The sequence below is a fragment of the Pseudophryne corroboree genome, chromosome 4, assembly GCF_028390025.1.
Source record: "Pseudophryne corroboree isolate aPseCor3 chromosome 4, aPseCor3.hap2, whole genome shotgun sequence".
NCBI classification, from domain to species: domain Eukaryota; kingdom Metazoa; phylum Chordata; class Amphibia; order Anura; family Myobatrachidae; genus Pseudophryne; species Pseudophryne corroboree.
Window position 1 is genome coordinate 946,343,579 of NC_086447.1, and position 21,351 is coordinate 946,364,929.

A 21,351-nucleotide genomic window follows, 5' to 3' on the forward strand; every position below is an offset into this window, starting at 1 on the left:
ACTGTAACGTAGCATTCCATATGCAGATACAGCCACAGTCACACACAGAATACAGGCATGCTGCATATCCTATTACTAACACTGTAATGTAGCATTTCATATGCAGATACAGCCACAGTCATACACAGTATACAGGCATGCCGCATATCCTATTACTGACACTGTAATGTAGCATTTCATATGCAGATACAGCCGCAGCCACACACAGTATACAGGCATGCCGCATATCCTATTACTAACACTGTAATGTAGCATTCCATATGCAGATACAGCCGCAGTCACACACAGAATACAGGCATGCCGCATATCCTATTACTAACACTGTAATGTAGCATTTCATATGCAGATACAGCCACAGTCATACACAGTATACAGGCATGCCGCATATCCTATTACTGACAGTGTAACGTAGTATACCGTATACAGATACAGCCGCAGTCACACACAGTATACAGGCATGCCACATATCCTATTACTGACACTGTAACGTAGCTTTCCATATGCAGATACAGCCACAGTCATACACAGTATACAGGCATGTCGCATATCCTATTACTGACACTGTAATGTAGCATTTCATATGCAGATACAGCCACAGTCACACACAGTATACAGGCATGCCGCATATCCTATTACTAACACTGTAACGTAGCATTCCATATGCAGATACAGCCGCAGTCACACACAGAATACAGGCATGCCGCATATCCTATTACTAACACTGTAATGTAGCATTTCATATGCAGATACAGCCACAGTCATACACAGTATACAGGCATGCCGCATATCCTATTACTGACAGTGTAACGTAGTATACCGTATACAGATACAGCCGCAGTCACACACAGTATACAGGCATGCCACATATCCTATTACTGACACTGTAACGTAGCATTCCATATGCAGATACAGCCGCAGTCACACACAGAATACAGGCATGCCGCATATCCTATTACTAACACTGTAATGTAGCATTTCATATGCAGATACAGCCACAGTCATACACAGTATACAGGCATGCCGCATATCCTATTACTGACAGTGTAACGTAGTATACCGTATACAGATACAGCCGCAGTCACACACAGTATACAGGCATGCCACATATCCTATTACTGATACTGTAACGTAGTATTCCATATGCAGATACAGTCACACACAGTATACAGGCATGCCGCATATACTATTAGTGATACTGTAACGTAGCATTCCGTATGCAGATACAGCCGCAGTCACACACAGAATATAGGCATGCCACATATCCTATTTACTGACAATATAATGTAGCATTTTGTATGCAGATACAGACGCAGTCACACACACAGAATATAGGCATGCCGCATATCCTATTACTGACAGTGTAACGTAGTATACCGTATACAGATACAGCCGCAGTCACACACAGTATACAGGCATGCCGCATATACTATTAGTGATACTGTAACGTAGCATTCCGTATGCAGATACAGCCGCAGTCACACACAGAATATAGGCATGCCACATATCCTATTTACTGACAATATAATGTAGCATTTTGTATGCAGATACAGACGCAGTCACACACACAGATTACAGGCATGCCGCATATCCTATTACGGACACTGTATTGTAGCATTCTGTTTGCAGATACAGCCACAGTCACACGCAGAATACAGGCATGCCGCATATCCTATTACTGACACTGTAACGTAGCATTCCATATACAGATACAGCCGCAGTCACACACAGAATATAGGCATGCCACATATCCTATTACTGACACTGTAACATAGCATTCCATATGCAGATATAGCCGCAGTCACACACAGAATATAGGCATGCCGCATATCCTATTACTAACACTGTAATGTAGCATTTCATATGCAGATACAGCCACAGTCATACACAGAATATAGGCATGCCGCATATCCTATTACTGACACTGTAACGTAGCATTCCATATGCAGATATAGCCGCAGTCACACACAGAATATAGGCATGCCACATATCCTATTACTGACACTGTAACATAGCATTCTATATGCAGATACAGCCGCAGTCGCACACAGAATACAGGCATGCCACATATCCTATTACTGACACTGTAACATAGCTTTCTGTATGCAGATACAGCCGCGGTCACACAGTATACAGGCATGCCACATATCCTATTACTGACACTGTAACGTAGCATTCCGTATGCAGATACAGCCGCAGTCACACACAGAATATAGACATGCCACATATCCTATTACTGACACTGTAACATAGCATTCCATATGCAGATATAGCCGCAGTCACACACAGAATACAGGCATGCCGCATATCCTATTACTAACACTGTAACATAGCATTCCATATGCAGATACAGCCACAGTCACACACAGAATACAGGCATGCCGCATATCCTATTACTAACACTGTAATGTAGCATTTCATATGCAGATACAGCCACAGTCACACACAGTATACAGGCATGCCGCATATCCTATTACTGACACTGTAATGTAGCATTTCATATGCAGATACAGCCGCGGCCACACACAGTATACAGGCATGCCGCATATCCTATTACTAACACTGTAACGTAGCATTCCATATGCAGATACAGCCACAGTCACACACAGAATACAGGCATGCCACATATCCTATTACTGACACTGTAACATAGCATTCTATATGCAGATACAGCCACAGTCGCACACAGAATACAGGCATGCCACATATCCTATTACTGACAGTGTAACATAGCATTCCGTATGCAGATACAGCATCAGTCACACACAGAATATAGGCATGACACATATCCTATTTACTGACACTGTAACATAGCATTTTGTATGCAGATACAGCCGCAATCACACACAGTATATAGGCATGCCATATATCCTATTTACTGATACTGTAATGTAGTATTCCATATGCAGATACATCATCAGTCACACACAGAATATAGGCATGACACATATCCTATTGCTGACAGTGTAACGTAGCATTCTGTATGCAGATACAGCTGCAGTCACACACAGTATACAGGCATTCCCCATATCATATTACTGACAGTGTAACAGCATTCCGTATGCAGATACAGCCGCAGTCACACACACAACATAGGCATGCCACATATCCTATTACTGACACTGTAATGTAGCATTCTGTTTGCAGATACAGCCACAGTCACACACAGAATATAGGCATGCCACATATCCTATTACTGACACTGTAATGTAGCATTCTGTTTGCAGATACAGCCACAGTCACACACAGAATATAGGCATGCCACATATCCTATTACTGACACTATAATGTAGTATTACGTATGCAGATACAGCCGCAGTCACACACAAAATATTGTCATGCCACATATCCTTCTCTGACGTCCTAAGTGGATGCAGGGACTCCATAAGGACCATGGGGAATAGCGGCTCCGCAGGAGACTGGGCACAACTAAAAGAAAGCTTTTGGTCTAACTGGTGTGCACTGGCTCCTCCCTCTAAGACCCTCCTCCAGACTTCAGTTAGAATCTTGTGCCCGGCTGAGCTGGATGCACACTAGGGGCTCTCCTGAGCTCCTAGAAAAGAAAGTATATTTTAGGTTTTTTATTTTCAGTGAGATCTGCTGGCAACAGACTCACTGCTACGAGGGACTAAGGGGAGAAGAAGCGAACCTACCTGCTTGCAGCTAGCTTGGGCTTCTTAGGCTACTGGACACCATTAGCTCCAGAGGGATCGAACACAGGACCCGACCTCGATCGTCCGGTCCCGGAGCCGCGCCGCCGTCCCCCTTACAGAGCCAGAAGCATGAAGATGGTCCGGAAAATCGGCGGCAGAAGACTTCGGTCTTCAACAAGGTAGCGCACAGCACTGCAGCTGTGCGCCATTGCTCCTCATGCACACCTCACACTCCGGTCACTGATGGGTGCAGGGCGCTGGGGGGGGGGGGGGGGGGCGCCCTGAGCAGCAATATTAATACCTTGGCTGGCAAAAAATCACAATATATAGTCCCAGAGGCTATATATGTGATAAATACCCCTGCCAGAATCCATAAAAAAAAAGCGGGAGAAAAGTCCGCCGAAAAAGGGGCGGGGCTATCTCCCTCAGCACACTGGCGCCATTTTTCCCTCACAGCTCCGCTGGAAGGATCGCTCCCTGGCTCTCCCCTGCAGTTTCAAGCTACAAAAGGGTAAAAAAGAGAGGGGGGGCACTAAATTTAGGCGCAGCAATATATATATATATATAAGCAGCTATATGGGAAAACACTCAGTTATAGTGTTAATCCCTGTGTTATATAGCGCTCTGGTGTGTGCTGGCATACTCTCTCTCTGTCTCCCCAAAGTGCTTTGTGGGGTCCTGTCCTCTGTCAGAGCATTCCCGGTGTGTGCGCGGTGTGTCGGTACGGCTGTGTCGACATGTTTGATGAGGAGGCTTATGTGGAGGCGGAGCAGATGCCTATAAATGTGATGTCACCCCCTGCGGGGCCGACACCTGAGTGGATGGTTATGTGGAAGGAATTACGTGACAGTGTCGACTCCTTACATAAAAGGTTTGACGACATATCAAATATGGGACAGCCGGCTTCTCAGCCTGTGCCTGCCCAGGCGTCTCAAAAGCCATCAGGGGCTCTAAAACGCCCGCTACCTCAGATGGCAGACACAGATGTCGACACGGATACTGACTCCAGTGTCGACGACGATGAGACTAATGTAACTTCCAATAGGGCCACACGTTACATGATTGAGGCTATGAAAAATGTGTTGCACATTTCTGATGTTACCCCCGGTACCACAAAAAAGGGTATTATGTTTGGAGAGAAAAAACTACCAGTAGTTTTTCCTCCATCTGAGGAGTTAAATGAAGTGTGTGAAGAAGCGTGGGCTTCCCCCGATAAGAAACTGGTAATTTCTAAAAGGTTACTAATGACGTACCCTTTCCCGCCAGAGGATAGGTCACGTTGGGAAACATCCCCTAGGGTGGATAAAGCGCTCACACGCTTGTCAAAGAAGGTGGCACCACCGTCTCCGGATACGGCCGCCCTAAAGGAGCCTGCTGATAGAAAGCAGGAGGCTATCCTGAAGTCTGTATATACACACACAGGTATTATACTGAGACCAGCTATTGCTTCAGCATGGATGTGCAGTGCTGCAGCTGCGTGGTCAGATTCCCTGTCGGAAAATATTGATACCCTAGACAGGGACACTATATTGCTAAACGTAGAGCATATTAAAGACGCAGTCTTATACATGAGAGATGCACAGAGGGATATTTGCCGGCTGGCATCTAAAATAAGTGCAATGTCCATTTCTGCCAGGAGAGGGTTATGGACTCGGCAGTGGACAGGTGATGCAGATTCTAAAAGGCACATGGAAGTTTTGCATTATAAGGGTGAGGAGTTGTTCGGGGATGGTCTCTCGGACCTCGTTTCCACAGCAACAGTTGGGAAGTCTGCATTTTTACCCCATGTTCCCTCACAGCCAAAGAAAGCACCGTATTATCAGGTGCAGTCCTTTCGGCCCCATAAGGGCAAGCGGGTTAGAGGCGCGTCCTTTCTGCCCAGAGGCAGAGGTAGAGGGAAAAAGCTGCAGCATACAGCCAGTTCCCAGGAGCAAAAGTCCTCCCCCGCTTCCTCCAAGTCCACCGCATGACGCTGGGGCTACACAGGCGGAGCCAGGTACGGTGGGGGCCCGTCTCAAAAATTTCAGCAATCAGTGGGCTCGCTCACGGGTGGATCCCTGGATCCTTCAAGTAGTATCTCAGGGGTACAAGCTGGAATTCGAGACATCTCCCCCCCGCCGTTTCCTCAAATCTGCCTTGCCAACAACTCCCTCAGGCAGGGAGGCTGTACTAGAGGCAATTCACAAGCTGTATTCTCAGCAGGTGATAGTCAAGGTACCCCTACTTCAACAAGGACGGGGTTACTATTCCACAATGTTTGTGGTACCGAAACTGGACGGTTCGGTGAGACCCATTTTAAATTTGAAATCCTTGAACACATATATAAAAAAATTCAAGTTCAAGATGGAATCGCTCAGGGCGGTTATTGCAAGCCTGGACGAGGGGGATTACATGGTATCACTGGACATCAAAGATGCTTACCTGCATGTCCCCATTTACCATCCTCACCAGGAGTACCTCAGATTTGTGGTACAGGATTGTCATTATCAATTCCAGACTTTGCCGTTTGGTCTATCCACGGCTCCGAGGGTCTTTACCAAGGTAATGGCCGAAATGATGACACTCCTTCGAAAGAAGGGAGTTTTAATTATGCCGTACTTGGACGATCTCCTGATAAAGGCAAGGTCCAAGGAGCAGTTGTTGGTCGGGGTAGCACTATCTCGGGAGGTGCTACAACAGCACGGCTGGATTCTAAATATTCCGAAGTCACAGCTGGTCCCTACGACACGTCTACTGTTCCTGGGGATGGTTCTGGACACAGAACAGAAAAAAGTGTTTCTCCCGGAGGAGAAGGCCAAGGAGCTGTCATCTCTAGTCAGAGGCCTCCTAAAACCAAAACATGTCGGTGCATCACTGCACGCGGATCCTGGGAAAGATGGTAGCTTCCTAAGAAGCAATTCCATTCGGCAGGTTCCATGCAAGAACTTTTCAGTGGGACCTGTTGGACAAGTGGTCCGGATCGCATCTTCAGATGCATCGGCTGATAACCCTGTCTCCAAGGACCAGGGTGTCTCTGCTGTGGTGGCTGCAAAGTGCGCATCTTCAAGAGGGCCGCAGATTCGGCATACAGGACTGGGTCCTGGTGACCACGGATGCCAGCCTTTCGAGGCTGGGGGGCAGTCACACAGGGAAGAAACTTCCAAGGACTATGGACAAGTCAGGAGACTTCCCTACACATAAATATTCTGGAACTGAGGGCCATTTTCAATGCCCTAAGTCAGGCAAAACCCCTGCTTCAAAACCAGCCGGTACTGATCCAGTCAGACAACATCACGGCAGTCGCCCATGAAAACTGACAGGGCGGCACGAGAAGCAGGACGGCGATGGCAGAAGCCACAAGGATTCTCCGATGGGCGGAAAATCACGTGTTAGCACTGTCAGCAGTGTTTATTCCGGGAGTGGACAACTGGGAAGTAGACTTCCTCAGCAGGCACGACCTCCACCCGGGAGAGTGGGGACTTCATCCAGAAGTCTTCCAACTGATTGTAAACCGTTGGGAAAGGCCACAGGTGGACATGATGGCGTCCCGCCTAAACAACAAGCTAGAAAGATATTGCGCCAGGTCAAGAGACCCTCAGGCGATAGCTGTGGACGCTCTAGTGACACCGTGGGTGTACCGGTCGATTTATGTGTTCCCTCCTCTTCCTCTCATACCAAAGGTACTGAGGATAATAAGGAGAAGAGGAGTAAGAACTATACTCATTGTTCCGGATTGGCCAAGAAGAGCTTGGTACCCGGAACTTCAAGAAATGATCTCAGAGGACCCATGGCCTCTGCCGCTCAGACAGGACCTGCTGCAGCAGGGGCCCTGTCTGTTCCAAGACTTACCGCGGCTGCGTTTGACGGCATGGCGGTTGAACGCCGGATCCTGAAGGAAAAGGTCATTCCGGAGGAAGTCATTCCTACGCTGATTAAAGCTAGGAAAGAAGTGACCGCAAACCATTATCACCGCATTTGGCGAAAATATGTTGCGTGGTGTGAGGCCAGGAAGGCCCCAACGGAGGAATTTAAGCTGGGCCGTTTTCTGCACTTCCTACAGTCAGGGGTGACTATGGGCCTCAAATTGGGTTCCATTATGGTCCAGATTTCGGCTCTATCGATTTTCTTCCAGAGAGAACTGGCTTCACTACCTGAAGTTCAGACTTTTGTTAAAGGAGTGCTGCATATTCAGCCCCCTTTTGTGCCTCCAGTGGCACCTTGGGATCTCAACGTGGTGTTGGATTTCCTAAAGTCACATTGGTTTGAGCCACTTAAAACCGTGGAATTGAAATATCTCGCGTGGAAAGTGGTCATGTTGTTGGCCTTGGCTTCGGCCAGGCGTGTATCAGAATTGGCGGCTTTGTCATGTAAAAGCCCTTATCTGATTTTCCATATGGATAGGGCAGAATTGAGGACTCGTCCCCAATTTCTCCCTAAGGTGGTATCAGCCTTTCATCTGAACCAACCTATCGTGGTGCCTGCGACTACTAAAGACTTGGTGGCTTCCAAGTTGTTGGACGTAGTCAGGGCCCTGAAAATGTATGTTTCCAGGACAGCTGGAGTCAGAAAGACTGACTCGCTGTTTATCCTGTATGCCCCCCTCAAGTTGGGTGCACCTGCTTCAAAGCAGACTATTGCTCGCTGGATCTGTAGTACGATTCAGCTTGCACATTCTGCGGCTGGACTGCCGCATCCTGAATCAGTAAAAGCCCATTCCACGAGGAAGGTGGGCTCTTCTTGGGCGGCTGCCCAAGGGGTCTCGGCTCTACAACTTTGCCGAGCAGCTACTTGGTCGGGGTCAAACACATTTGCTAAATTCTACAAGTTTGATACCCTGGCTGAGGAGGACCTAGAGTTTGCCCATTCGGTGCTGCAGAGTCATCCGCACTCTCCCGCCCGTTTGGGAGCTTTGGTATAATCCCCATGGTCCTTACGGAGTCCCAGCATCCACTAGGACGTCAGAGAAAATAAGAATTTACTCACCGGTAATTCTATTTCTCGTAGTCCGTAGTGGATGCTGGGCGCCCATCCCAAGTGCGGATTGTCTGCAATACTTGTATATAGTTATTGTTTAACTAAAGGGTTATTGTTATGAGCCATCTGTTGAGAGGCTCAGTTGTTGTTATACTGTTAACTGGGTATAGTATCACGAGTTGTACGATGTGATTGGTGTGGCTGGTATGAGTCTTACCCGGGATTCAAAATCCTTCCTTATTGTGTCAGCTCTTCCGGGCACGGTATCCTAACTGAGGTCTGGAGGAGGGTCATAGAGGGAGGAGCCAGTGCACACCAGGTAGTCCTAAAGCTTTCTTTAGTTGTGCCCAGTCTCCTGCGGAGCCGCTATTCCCCATGGTCCTTACGGAGTCCCAGCATCCACTACGGACTACGAGAAATAGATTTACCGGTGAGTAAATTCTTATTTACTGACACTATAACGTAGTATTCTGTTTGCAGATACAGCTGCAGTCACACACAAAATATAGGCATGTCACATATCCTATAACGTAGTATTCTGTTTGCAGATACACACAGCGATGCAAATAAGATGCATTTTTGGCAAACAAGACCCCAAATATTAACCAAGTTGAATGGGGCCTGTCAGCTCGCTCACGCCAGGCATCTCCTGCTACATTGCGTTGAGGCTGGATGTATGAGGACACATCTGTAAGTGTAACTTAGTAGTAAATCCATGTAAGGCAATGGAAACAGATTTTGGCCCCTGTTGCCGTCTCATGACTTGTGTGTAATAAATGTGTTTGTGTCTTACAGGAGAAGTGTTTGATTATTTAGTGGCCCACGGAAGGATGAAAGAAAAGGAGGCCCGGGCGAAATTTAGGCAGGTAAAGGAGGAAATAAATGACTTTTTTTTAGTCTATATGACGTGGATTCTCGGTGGTCTGATTTTCATTAACCTCTGCTGGTAGCGCGCTTGTAAGATTCCTGTGTGGAGCCTGTGATAGGACTGTATAAAGTGAGCTGAGGGTTTCTAGTGATCTTCTGCGGGCCCAGCTATTATATTCCTGTATTAATGGCTGCAGCTTTTTGTACTGATGAGGGCAATGCAGCCTGGCATTATTTGGGGCTTTCACCAGAAGATGGGTCCCAGTTCAATCTTTTATTGTACCATCTGTAGTGCAGCTCTTAGCATAGACTGTTCTGCACGTGTTACAGACATCATACAACGCATATGACCCATAGAACACCAGGTAGATGACCCGTCTTACAGGACAGAAATATTTTGTGCAGTCCGTGATTATTTCTTGTTAGTAAAGGACATTTACACAAAATATATTACCTTATCCTATAGAAAACATTGAGGTGAAATATACTGTTCAACCATAAACTCATTTTATCCCCAAAATACAGAAAAACGCCATGCCACAGCTCCTAGCTAATGGGTATCCTGAAGCTGATCGTAACTGACAGACTGATTATCCGTTACCTAGGAGAACATTAGCCAATTGGACCTACATTATAAAATCATTAAAAAAAACAAAAACCTCTTCATTTAATTAATAGCTGGCATGCTGCACGTTTACATATGCTAATGTCCATTTACTAAAAATTACTGCAGTGCCTGCAGCATAAATGAAATGCATAACTATACATTTCAGTGTCTTTACAGTGGCTTGCAAAAGTATTCAACCCCCCAAAAGTCAGCACATTTGTTTTCATCTCAAAAGACACACCGATGTTAAATGACAAATAGTGCTTGCATATAAGGGCCGGTCTCCATAGCCGCAGTCATTTACCGCCTATATGGTTTGCCGGGGGCTATACTATTAGCCCAGCTACAGTAACTGGCGCTTATCGGAAATTGATTTAATCTGCCTCAGGTAGGTGAAGTCAAATCCCAGATAAGTGACCATTTTTTATGCGAAAAGTGCCACGAAAATACATAAGTTTGCGGCTTTTTGCGGGACCTATCTATTTTCACATGAAAAATAAGTGTTTTTTGCACTAAGTAATTGGATAGGGGTGACATATATGTCCGGCAAGCCCCACTGTGTCCTCTCCTGTTATGGACTGTGGGGGGGGTATTCACACCCGACCGCAATATTGACCCACAGCGTAGTTTGCAGCATGCGCGGCACTCGCACAGCGACTGTGCAGCCATACACATTGCATTCGTATCCCGTTGCGAAGGCGAATGTATGGCATTGTGGGGGCGGTGGCATAACGTCACACACAACTGCCCAAACATAAATATATGGTGTAGCGAATGGAGAGTTACAGTGAGTAGGACCGCATGTCTTACTCACTCAAACTCTCCCCTTGCTACACCATTTATTATTATTATTATCCTATATTTATTTGGCGCCGCAAGGGTTCCGCAGCGCCCAATTACAGGAGTACATAAACAAATAATCAAAACATGAAAACAGCAACTTACAGTTGATGACAATATAGGACAAGTACAGGGTAAATAAACATAGCTACATCAGCAGATGACACTGGAATAAGTATCAGGTGGCAGAAGACCGCGGGATTAGGTGCAGTTGAAGATTATTAAAGTAAGAAAAGGATAAGCACATGAGGGAAGAGGGCCCTGCTCGTGAGAGCTTACATTCTAGTCTCGTACCTGCATCCCTGTGTCTTCTCTTGCTGCTGCTGACTGAGCTCAGACTACAGTGCACTTCCTGGTCATATGACACATCCAAGGCCCACCCCCACACTCAGAGGCATGCCTCTGTTGGCTCTCTTTCTGTGCAGCGTTACTGTCCATGGTGTGGCCCTGCCCCCAGCTCTGCACAGCAGTGTCTGACTGTAGCACCGAGGAAGAGCTGTATCTGCCTCATCTCTCGTCTCCCTGCAGCTCCAGAGATCTCCACACAGCTGCTAAGTGTGAGCTATACACAGGATAACACTAAACAAGGAATATTTTATACTATAGATATCTTCTATGTATTATTCTAATCGTTCTTATATAGAATCTCAGGAGTTTGACATTCCCTGGTATATGGCTGTTCATGTACATATATGTATACAGTTATAAGCACCACTGTATGCCTTTATGTGGGGACAGACATTTCCAGAAGGAGCTGCTGTACTGACCAGTGGAGAGATGCTGCCGGTATTGGCAAGTGTGTCCCGTTACATAGTGAGGATGAAAAAAGGCAAAATGCCCATCGAGTTCAACCTGTATCCGTATTAAGCAGTGCACATTATAATGCACCAACCAAAATAATGGTTTTGTACCTATTGACAACTATATTTCGTATCACTCCCATATACTGTACATAATGTCAATATGTTAAATGCTATAGCCTAGGATGCATTTACAGAGTCCGCCATTATTACCTTCTCCAGCAGGGAGTTCCAAATCCTTATTGCCCTTACTGTGAAGAACCCTTTCCTACGTTGTGTACGGAATTTTCTCTTCTCTAGCCTCAGCGAATGCCCACGTGTCCTATACAGAGTTTTATTAATAAACAAATCCCCTGCTAATTCCTTGTATTGACCCTTTACATGTCTGAAGATATTAATAATGTCTCCTCTTAGTCTCCTCTTTTCAAGGGAATACATATGTAACCTAGCAAGCCTTTCCTCATACTCCAGTGTCTCTAACCCTTTAATCAGTTTAGTAGCTCGCCTTTGAACTCTATCGAGCTCCCCGATATCTTTTTTATAATATGGTGCCCAAAATTAAACACAAAATTCAAGATGCGGACCTACCAATGATTTATACAGCGGCAGGATTACATCCATGTCCCTTGACTCAATTCCCCGTTTTATGCACGCAAGGACTTTACTTGCCTTCTTTGCTGCATTTTGATATTGTGTACTATTATTTCTCTTACGTCCTAGAGGATGCTGGGGACTCCAAAAGGACCATGGGATATAGACTGGATCCGCAGGAGCTTGGGCACACTGAAAAGACTTAAACTGGGTGTGAACTGGCTGCTCCCTCTATGCCCCTCCTCCAGACCTCAGTTAGATTCTGTGCCCAGGAGTGACTGGACACACACTAGGGGAGCTCTCCTGAGTTTCTCTGAAAAGACTTGATGTTAGGTGTATTATTTTCAGGGAGACCTGCTGGCTACAGGCTCCCTGCATCGTGGGACTGAGGGGAGAGAAGCAGAACTACTTCTTCTTAGTTTAAGGGCTCTGCTTCTTAGGCTACTGGACACCATTAGCTCCAGAGGGTTCGATCACTTGGTTCGCCTAGCTGCTTGTTCCCGGAGCCGCGCCGTCACCCTCCTCACAGAAGCCAGAAGAAAGGAGTATTAGAAGAACCGAAGACTTCAGTGACGGCAGAAGACTTCAGTAACGAGGTACATGCTCCCACACACATCACCAACGGCACTCGCAGGGTGCAGGGTGCTAGGGGGAGCACCCTGGGCAGCAGTTACTGGGGTCAGTGGACTGGCAGAACCGATTATATGGTGCCCGGGCACCGTATAGATTACCCCCGCCAGTATAAAAATTTGAAATTGAGCGGGCTACAGCGCGCCGGGAAGGGGCGGGGCTTAGCCGCACATTGCTCACCAGCGCCATTTTCTCTCTCTCTACAGTGCTGCAGAGACGCTGGCCCAGACCTCCAAGCTCCCGCAAGTAACAAGGGGGCAAAAACGGTGGGGGGATGGGAACGTAACATTTTGTGCTTTTATCATATTATAGACAGCGCTGGTCACATATATTTTATCTTTTAGTATATTGGCGCTGGGGTGTGAGCTGGCATACTCCCTCTGTGTTTCTCTCTACAGGCTTCCCTGTGGGTCTATCCCCTTGTTTTTGGCTAGTGTGAGTGTGGGTGTGTCGGTACTCTGTGTCGACATGTCTGAGGCTGAGTGTTCCTCCCCGGAGGAAGTTACTGGGGGCGCAGAAAGGGATTTGGGTATGACTCTGTTGGCACAGCCGACTGCTGATTGGGTGACTATGCTGTGTACACTGAATGCAAATGTGGTTTTATTATCTAAAAGATTGGATAAATCTGATTCGCAGACACAAACATGGAGGAAATCCATGGAGGACGCCTTGTCTCAGGTACAGACCCCCTCAGGGTCACAATAGCGTTCTTTTACCCAGATGGAAGATACAGGTACTGACACAGACTCTGAGTCCGATGTCGATTTCAATGAGGCTTCTTTACATCCAAGGGTTGTTAGGAGTATTCAGTACATGATTGTAGCCATCAAAGATTTTTTACATATCTCTGAGGAACCTGCTGTTCCTGACACAAGAGTTTGTTTATTTAAAGGGAAAAGGCCTGAGGTACAATTTCCCCCCTCTCATGAAATGAGCGCGCTTTGTGAAAAGGCTTGGGAGTCGCCTGACAAAAGGTGGCATATTGCCAATAGAATATTTATGGCATATCCTTTACCCTCTGAAGACAGGGACAAATGGGAGTCGTCTCCCAATGTGGACAAGGCTCTATCCCGATTGTCCAAGAAGGTGGCGCTTCCGTCTCCTGACACGGCTGCTCTCAAGGACCCAGCGGATCGCAAGCTGGAGACGACATTGAAGTCCATTTTCGTTACTACTGGTGCATTGCTCAGACCTGCGGTAGCGTCGTTATGGGTGAGTAGTGCTATTGCTAAGTGGGCTGAAAATTTGGCTTCGGATATGGATACCCTTGATAAGGATAACATTCTTCTGACTCTTGGTTATCTCAAGGATGCTGCAGATTACCTAAAGGATGCGGCGTGAGATGTTGGCCTCTTGGGATCAAGAGCCAATGCCATGGCGGTCTCGGCCAGGAGGGCGCTGGGGATTCATCAATGGAATCCTGATGCCGACTCCTAGAAGAATATGGAAGCTCTCCCTTTTAAAGGTAGTGCCTTGTTTGGTGACGGCCTTGCTGACCTGGTGTCTACCGCTACTGCGGGTAAGTCATCTTTTCTTCCCTATGTTCCCACACTACAGAAGAAGGCACCCCATCAGCAGATGCAGTAAAGGCCTAATAAATACAAAAGAGGAAAGACCTTTTACTGCAGGGGCCCTGCGTGTTTCCGGACTTATCGCGGCTGCGTTTGACGGCGTGGAAGTTGAGCGCCAAATCTTAGCTCAGAAAGGTATTCCCGGGCAGGTCATCCCCACTCTCCTTAAAGCTAGAAAGAAGGTCACGGCGAAGCATTATCACCGTATTTGGAGAAAATATGTGTCGTGGTGTGAAACCAAAGCAGCTCCTGCGGAGGAATTTCAATTGGGTCGTTTCCTCCATTTTTTGCAAAATTTTGAAATTTGAAATTGGGTTCCATCAAAGTGCAGATTTCGGCTTTATCTATTTTCTTTCAAAAAGAATTGGCCGTCCTTCCTGAGGTTCAGACTTTCGTGAAGGGAGTGCTGCATATCCATCCTCCATTTGTGGCACCGTGGGATCTTGCTGTGGTGTTACAATTTCTTATGTCTCACTGGTTTGAACCTTTGCGTAAGGTTGAGTTAAAGTTTCTCACTTGGAAAGTGGTCATGCTTTTGGCTTTGGCGGCTGCCAGACGAGTGTCCGAGTTGGCGGCTTTGTCTCACAAGAGCCCATATTTGATCTTTCATTCGGATAGAGCGGAATTGAGGACTCGTCAACAATTTCTGCCGAAGGTGGTTTCTTCGTTTCACATAAACCAACCTATTGTGGTACCTGTGGCTACGGGGGCTGTGGCGTTCCCAAAATCTCTTGACGTTGTAAGAGCTTTGGAAATTTATGTTGCCAGAACGGCTTTTACTAGGAAGACAGAGGCTCTGTTTGTCCTGTATGCTTCCAACAAGATTGGAAATCCTGCTTCTAAGCAAACTATTGCACGCTGGATTTGTAATACGATTCAGCAAGCTCATTGTTCGGCTGGGCTACCGTTGCCGAAGTCAGTAAAGGCCCATTCTACCAGGAAGGTGGGCTCATCTTGGGCGGCTGCCCGAGGAGTCTCGTCACTTCAACTTTGCCGAGCAGCTACGTGGTCGGGTTCAAACACTTTTGCTAAGTTCTACAAGTTTGATACCCTGGCTGATGAGGACCTCATGTTTGCTCAATCGGTGCTGCAGAGTCGTCCGCACTCTCCCGCCCAGTCTGGAGCTTTGGTATAGACCCCATGGTCTTTTTGGAGTCCCCAGCATCCTCTAGGACATAAGAGAAAATAGGATTTTAATACCTACCGGTAAATCCTTTTCTCCTAGTCCGTAGAGGATGCTGGGCGCCCATCCCAGTGCGGACTGTTACTTGCAGTTGTTTTGATACTGGTTATTTTTGGTTACACGTGGTTTGTGTATCAGTTATATTCAGTTTGTTGCTGTTGTTAGTTCATACTGTTATCTGGTTTCCTGCTACTCTGGTTGTACGGTATGTTTGTGGTGTGGGCTGGTATGTTTCTCGCCCTTAGTTTAACAAAAATCCTTTCCTCGAAATGTCCGTCTCTCCTGAGCACAGTTCCTATAACTGAGGTCTGGGGGAGGGGCATAGAGGGAGGAGTCAGTTCACACCCAGTCAAAGTTTTTTTAGTGTGCCCAAGCTCCTGTGGATCCCGTCTATACCCCCCATGGTCCTTTTGGAGTCCCCAGCATCCTCTACGGACTAGGAGAAAAGGATTTACCGGTAGGTATTAAAATCCTATTTAAGCCTATTATCTATGAGCACCCGCAAATCTTTTGCGTTGCCCGCGATTTCGCTAGGTGCATGCAACTTGTAGTGTGTACCCGGCCTACTCACTAATCTGCAATTTGCTCAGAGTCCGGAAACGGTAACAATGCACCATATTAAAACTATGGGGCATCAATACAATTCATACCCGCTACAGTTACATCCGTCATCAAATATGAGTTTGCAACTGTTTCAGACGACATAATATGTGCACCGCTAATGTTGCAGCTGAAAGTAACGTAATAATAGCTGGAGATTATACTGTACTATGAGGAGTGGAAAGTAACGTAATAATAGCTGGAGATTATAATGCACTGTGAGGAGTAGAAAGTAACATGTAATAATAGCTGGAGATTATACTGCACTGTGAGGAGTAGAAAGTAACATGTAATAATAGCTGGAGATTATACTGCACTATGAGGAGTAGAAAGTAACATGTAATAATAGCTGGAGATTATACTGCACTATGAGGAGTAGAAAGTAACGTAATAATAGCTGGAGATTATAATGCAGTATGAGGAGTAGAAAGTAACATGTAATAATAGCTGGAGATTATAATGCAGTATGAGGAGTAGAAAGTAACGTGTAATAATAGCTGGAGATTATAATGCACTGTGAGGAGTAGAAAGTAACATGTAATAATAGCTGGAGATTATACTGCACTATGAGGAGTAGAAAGTAACATGTAATAATAGCTGGAGATTCTAATGCACTGTGAGGAGTAGAAAGTAACATGTAATAATAGCTGGAGATTATAATGCAGTATGAGGAGTAGAAAGTAACATATAATAATAGCTGGAGATTATAATGCAGTATGAGGAGTAGAAAGTAACATGTAATAATAGCTGGAGATTATAATGCACTGTGAGGAGTAGAAAGTAACATGTAATAATAGCTGGAGATTATACTGCACTATGAGGAGTAGAAAGTAACATGTAATAATAGCTGGAGATTATACTGCACCATGAGGAGTAGAAAGTAACATGTAATAATAGCTGGAGATTATAATGCACTGTGAGGAGTAGAAAGTAACATGTAATAATAGCTGGAGATTATACTGCACTGTGAGGAGTAGAAAGTAACATGTAATAATAGCTGGAGATTATACTGCACTATGAGGAGTAGAAAGTAACATGTAATAATAGCTGGAGATTATACTGCACTATGAGGAGTAGAAAGTAACGTAATAATATTTTGAGATTATACTGCACTATGAGGAGTAGAAAGTAACATGTAATAATATCTGGAGATTATACTGCACTATGAAGAGTAGAAAGTAACATGTAATAATAGCTGGAGATTATAATGCAGTATGAGGAGTAGAAAGTAACATGTAAAAATAGCTGGAGATTATACTGCACTTTGAGGAGTAGAAAGTAACATGTAATAATATCTGGAGATTATAATGCAGTATGAGGAGTAGAATGTAACATGTAATAATAGCTGGAGATTATAATACAGTATGAGGAGTAGAAAGTAACATGTAATAATAGCTGGAGATTATACTGCGCTTTGAGTAATAGAAAGTAACATGTAATAATAGCTGGAGATTATAATGCAGTATGAGGAGTGGAAAGTAACATATAATAATAGCTGGAGATTATAATGCACTATGAGGAGTAGAAAGTAACATGTAATAATAGCTGGAGATTATACTGCAGTATGAGGAGTAGAAAGTAACATGTAATAATAGCTGGAGATTATACTGTACTATGAGGACTAGAAAGTAACATGTAATAATAGCTGGAGATTATACTGTACTATGAGGACTAGAAAGTAACATGTAATAATAGCTGGAGATTATAATGCACTATGAGGAGTAGAAAGTAACATGTAATAATAGCTGGAGATTATACTGCAGTATGAGGAGTAGAAAGTAACATGTAATAATAGCTGGAGATTATAATGCAGTATGAGGAGTGGAAAGTAACATGTAATAATAGCTGGAGATTATACTGTACTATGAGGACTAGAAAGTAACATGTAATAATAGCTGGAGATTATACTGCACTATGAGGAGTAGAAAGTAACATATAATAATAGCTGGAGATTATACTGCACTATGAGGAGTAGAAAGTAACATGTAATAATAGCTGGAGTTTATACTGCACTATGAGGAGTAGAAAGTAAAATGTAATAATATCTGGAGATTATACTGCACTGTGAGGAGTAGAAAGTAACATGTAATAATATCTGGAGATTATACTGCAGTATGAGGAGTAGAAAGTACCATGTAATAATAGCTGGAGATTATACTGCACTGTGAGGAGTAGAAAGTAACATGTAATAATAGCTGGAGTTTATACTGCACTGTGAGGAGTAGAAAGTAACATGTAATAATATCTGGAGATTATACTGCACTGTGAGGAGTAGAAAGTAAAATGTAATAATAGCTGGAGATTATACTGCACTGTGAGGAGTAGAAAGTAACATGTAATAATAGCTGGAGATTATAATGCACTGTGAGGAGTAGAAAGTAACATGTAATAATAGCTGGAGATTATAATGCACTGTGAGGAGTAGAAAGTAACATGTAATAATAGCTGGAGATTATAATGCACTGTGAGGAGTAGAAAGTAACATGTAATAATAGCTGGAGATTATAATGCACTGTGAGGAGTAGAAAGTAACATGTAATAATAGCTGGAGATTATAATGCAGTATGAGGAGTAGAAAGTAACATGTAATAATAGCTGGAGATTATACTGCACTATGAGGAGTAGAAAGTAACATGTAATAATAGCTGGAGATTATACTGCACTGTGAGGGAGTAGAAAGTAACATGTAATAATAGCTGGAGATTATACTGCACTATGAGGAGTAGAAAGTAACATATAATAATAGCTGGAGATTATACTGCACTATGAGGAGTAGAAAGTAACATGTAATAATAGCTGGAGTTTATACTGCACTATGAGGAGTAGAAAGTAAAATGTAATAATATCTGGAGATTATACTGCACTGTGAGGAGTAGAAAGTAACATGTAATAATATCTGAACATTATACTGTACTGTGAGGAGTAGAAAGTAAAATGTAATAATATTTGGAGATTATACTGCACTGTGAGGAGTAGAAAGTAACATGTAATAATAGCTGGAGATTATACTGCACTGTGAGGAGTAGAAAGTAACATGTAATAATAGCTGGAGTTTATACTGCACTGTGAGGAGTAGAAAGTAACATGTAATAATATCTGGAGATTATACTGCACTGTGAGGAGTAGAAAGTAAAATGTAATAATAGCTGGAGATTATACTGCACTGTGAGGAGTAGAAAGTAACATGTAATAATAGCTGGAGATTATAATGCACTGTGAGGAGTAGAAAGTAACATGTAATAATAGCTGGAGATTATAATGCACTGTGAGGAGTAGAAAGTAACATGTAATAATAGCTGGAGATTATAATGCAGTATGAGGAGTAGAAAGTAACATGTAATAATAGCTGGAGATTATAATGCACTGTGAGGAGTAGAAAGTAACATGTAATAATAGCTGGAGATTATAATGCAGTATGAGGAGTAGAAAGTAACATGTAATAATAGCTGGAGATTATAATGCACTGTGAGGAGTAGAAAGTAACATGTAATAATAGCTGGAGATTATAATGCAGTATGAGGAGTAGAAAGTAACATGTAATAATAGCTGGAGATTATACTGCACTATGAGGAGTAGAAAGTAACATGTAATAATAGCTGGAGATTATACTGCACTGTGAGGGAGTAGAAAGTAACATGTAATAATAGCTGGAGATTATACTGCACTATGAGGAGTAGAAAGTAACATATAATAATAGCTGGAGATTATACTGCACTATGAGGAGTAGAAAGTAACATGTAATAATAGCTGGAGATTATACTGCACTGTGAGGGAGTAGAAAGTAACATGTAATAATAGCTGGAGATTATACTGCACTATGAGGAGTAGAAAGTAACATATAATAATAGCTGGAGATTATACTGCACTGTGAGGAGTAGAAAGTAACATGTAATAATAGCTGGAGATTATAATGCACTGTGAGGAGTAGAAAGTAACATGTAATAATAGCTGGAGATTATACTGCACTATGAGGAGTAGAAAGTAACATGTAATAATGGTTGGAGATTATACTGTAGTGTTCACTCTAGGAGTGAAAAGGGGCATGGCGCCGGACTCCGAGGGCACATGTGCGCGCGCGCGGCCGAAACGGGGGCGCGGCCACGCAAATTAGGGGGCGTGGCCATGCCTACACTATAGAGAGCGTCTGTGGCCGGCGACGTCACTGTTGGGGGCGTGCCCAGCACCTCCGTCGGTGCTGGGCTTCCCCCAGCTCTCTCCCAATGCGTGAATGGATGCCGCGCGCATGCACTATGAGGAGTAGGAAGTAACATGTAATAATAGCTGGAGATTATACTGCTCTATGAGAAGTAGAAAGTAAGAAAGTCAGAATTATTTATATTGATGTATGATAGTGTGAAATATGTTCATTAGTATACGAATGGTGTGACCTGTTCATACATAGTAAACAAAATTATAGAAGTAGGTTCATTTAAATTGTGTATAAGTAACAAATGTGATTGTGTTGAGGCTAGTCAACTGAGAATGTATACTTAATGTGTGTCAGGAATTTCTTTGTAATTACCTGTACAACAATAGAGGAAGTACAGAAAGATGATATTTCATGGAACTTCTTCAGCAAACTGATTGTAAAATACATTCCCTGTTCCAAGTGTGACGCGTGATCTAGGAATATAGGTGTGACGCGTGATCTAGTAATATAGATGTGACGCAGGATCTAGGAATATAGGTGTGACGCGTGATCTAGGAATATAGGTGTGACTCAGGATCTAGGAATATAGGTGTGACGCATCATATAGGAATATAGGTGTGACGCGTCATCTAGGAATGTAGGTGTGACGCGTGATCTAGGAATATTGGTGTGACGCGTGATCTAGGAATATTGGTGTGACGCGTGATCTAGGAATATAGGTGTGACTCGGGATCTAGGAATATAGGTGTGACGCGTCATCTAGGAATATTGGTGTGACGCGTCATCTAGGAATATTGGTGTGACGCGGGATCTAGGAATATAGGTGTGACTCAGGATCTAGGAATATAGATATGACTCGGGATCTAGGAATATAGGTGTGACGCGTCATCTAGGAATATAGGTGTGACG

General features: G+C 44.2%; 1 protein-coding gene across 1 annotated transcript in view; it reads left to right on the top strand.

Annotated features, from left to right (window-relative positions):
* The window catches only part of MARK1 (microtubule affinity regulating kinase 1), a 721,120-nt gene that overhangs the window by 386,721 nt on the left and 313,048 nt on the right, over positions 1-21,351 (top strand). Inside the window, exon 5 of the mRNA XM_063919434.1 lies at positions 9,399-9,469. Coding sequence (XP_063775504.1) covers positions 9,399-9,469 — 71 coding nt within the window. The remainder of the gene's footprint in view (positions 1-9,398; positions 9,470-21,351) is intronic.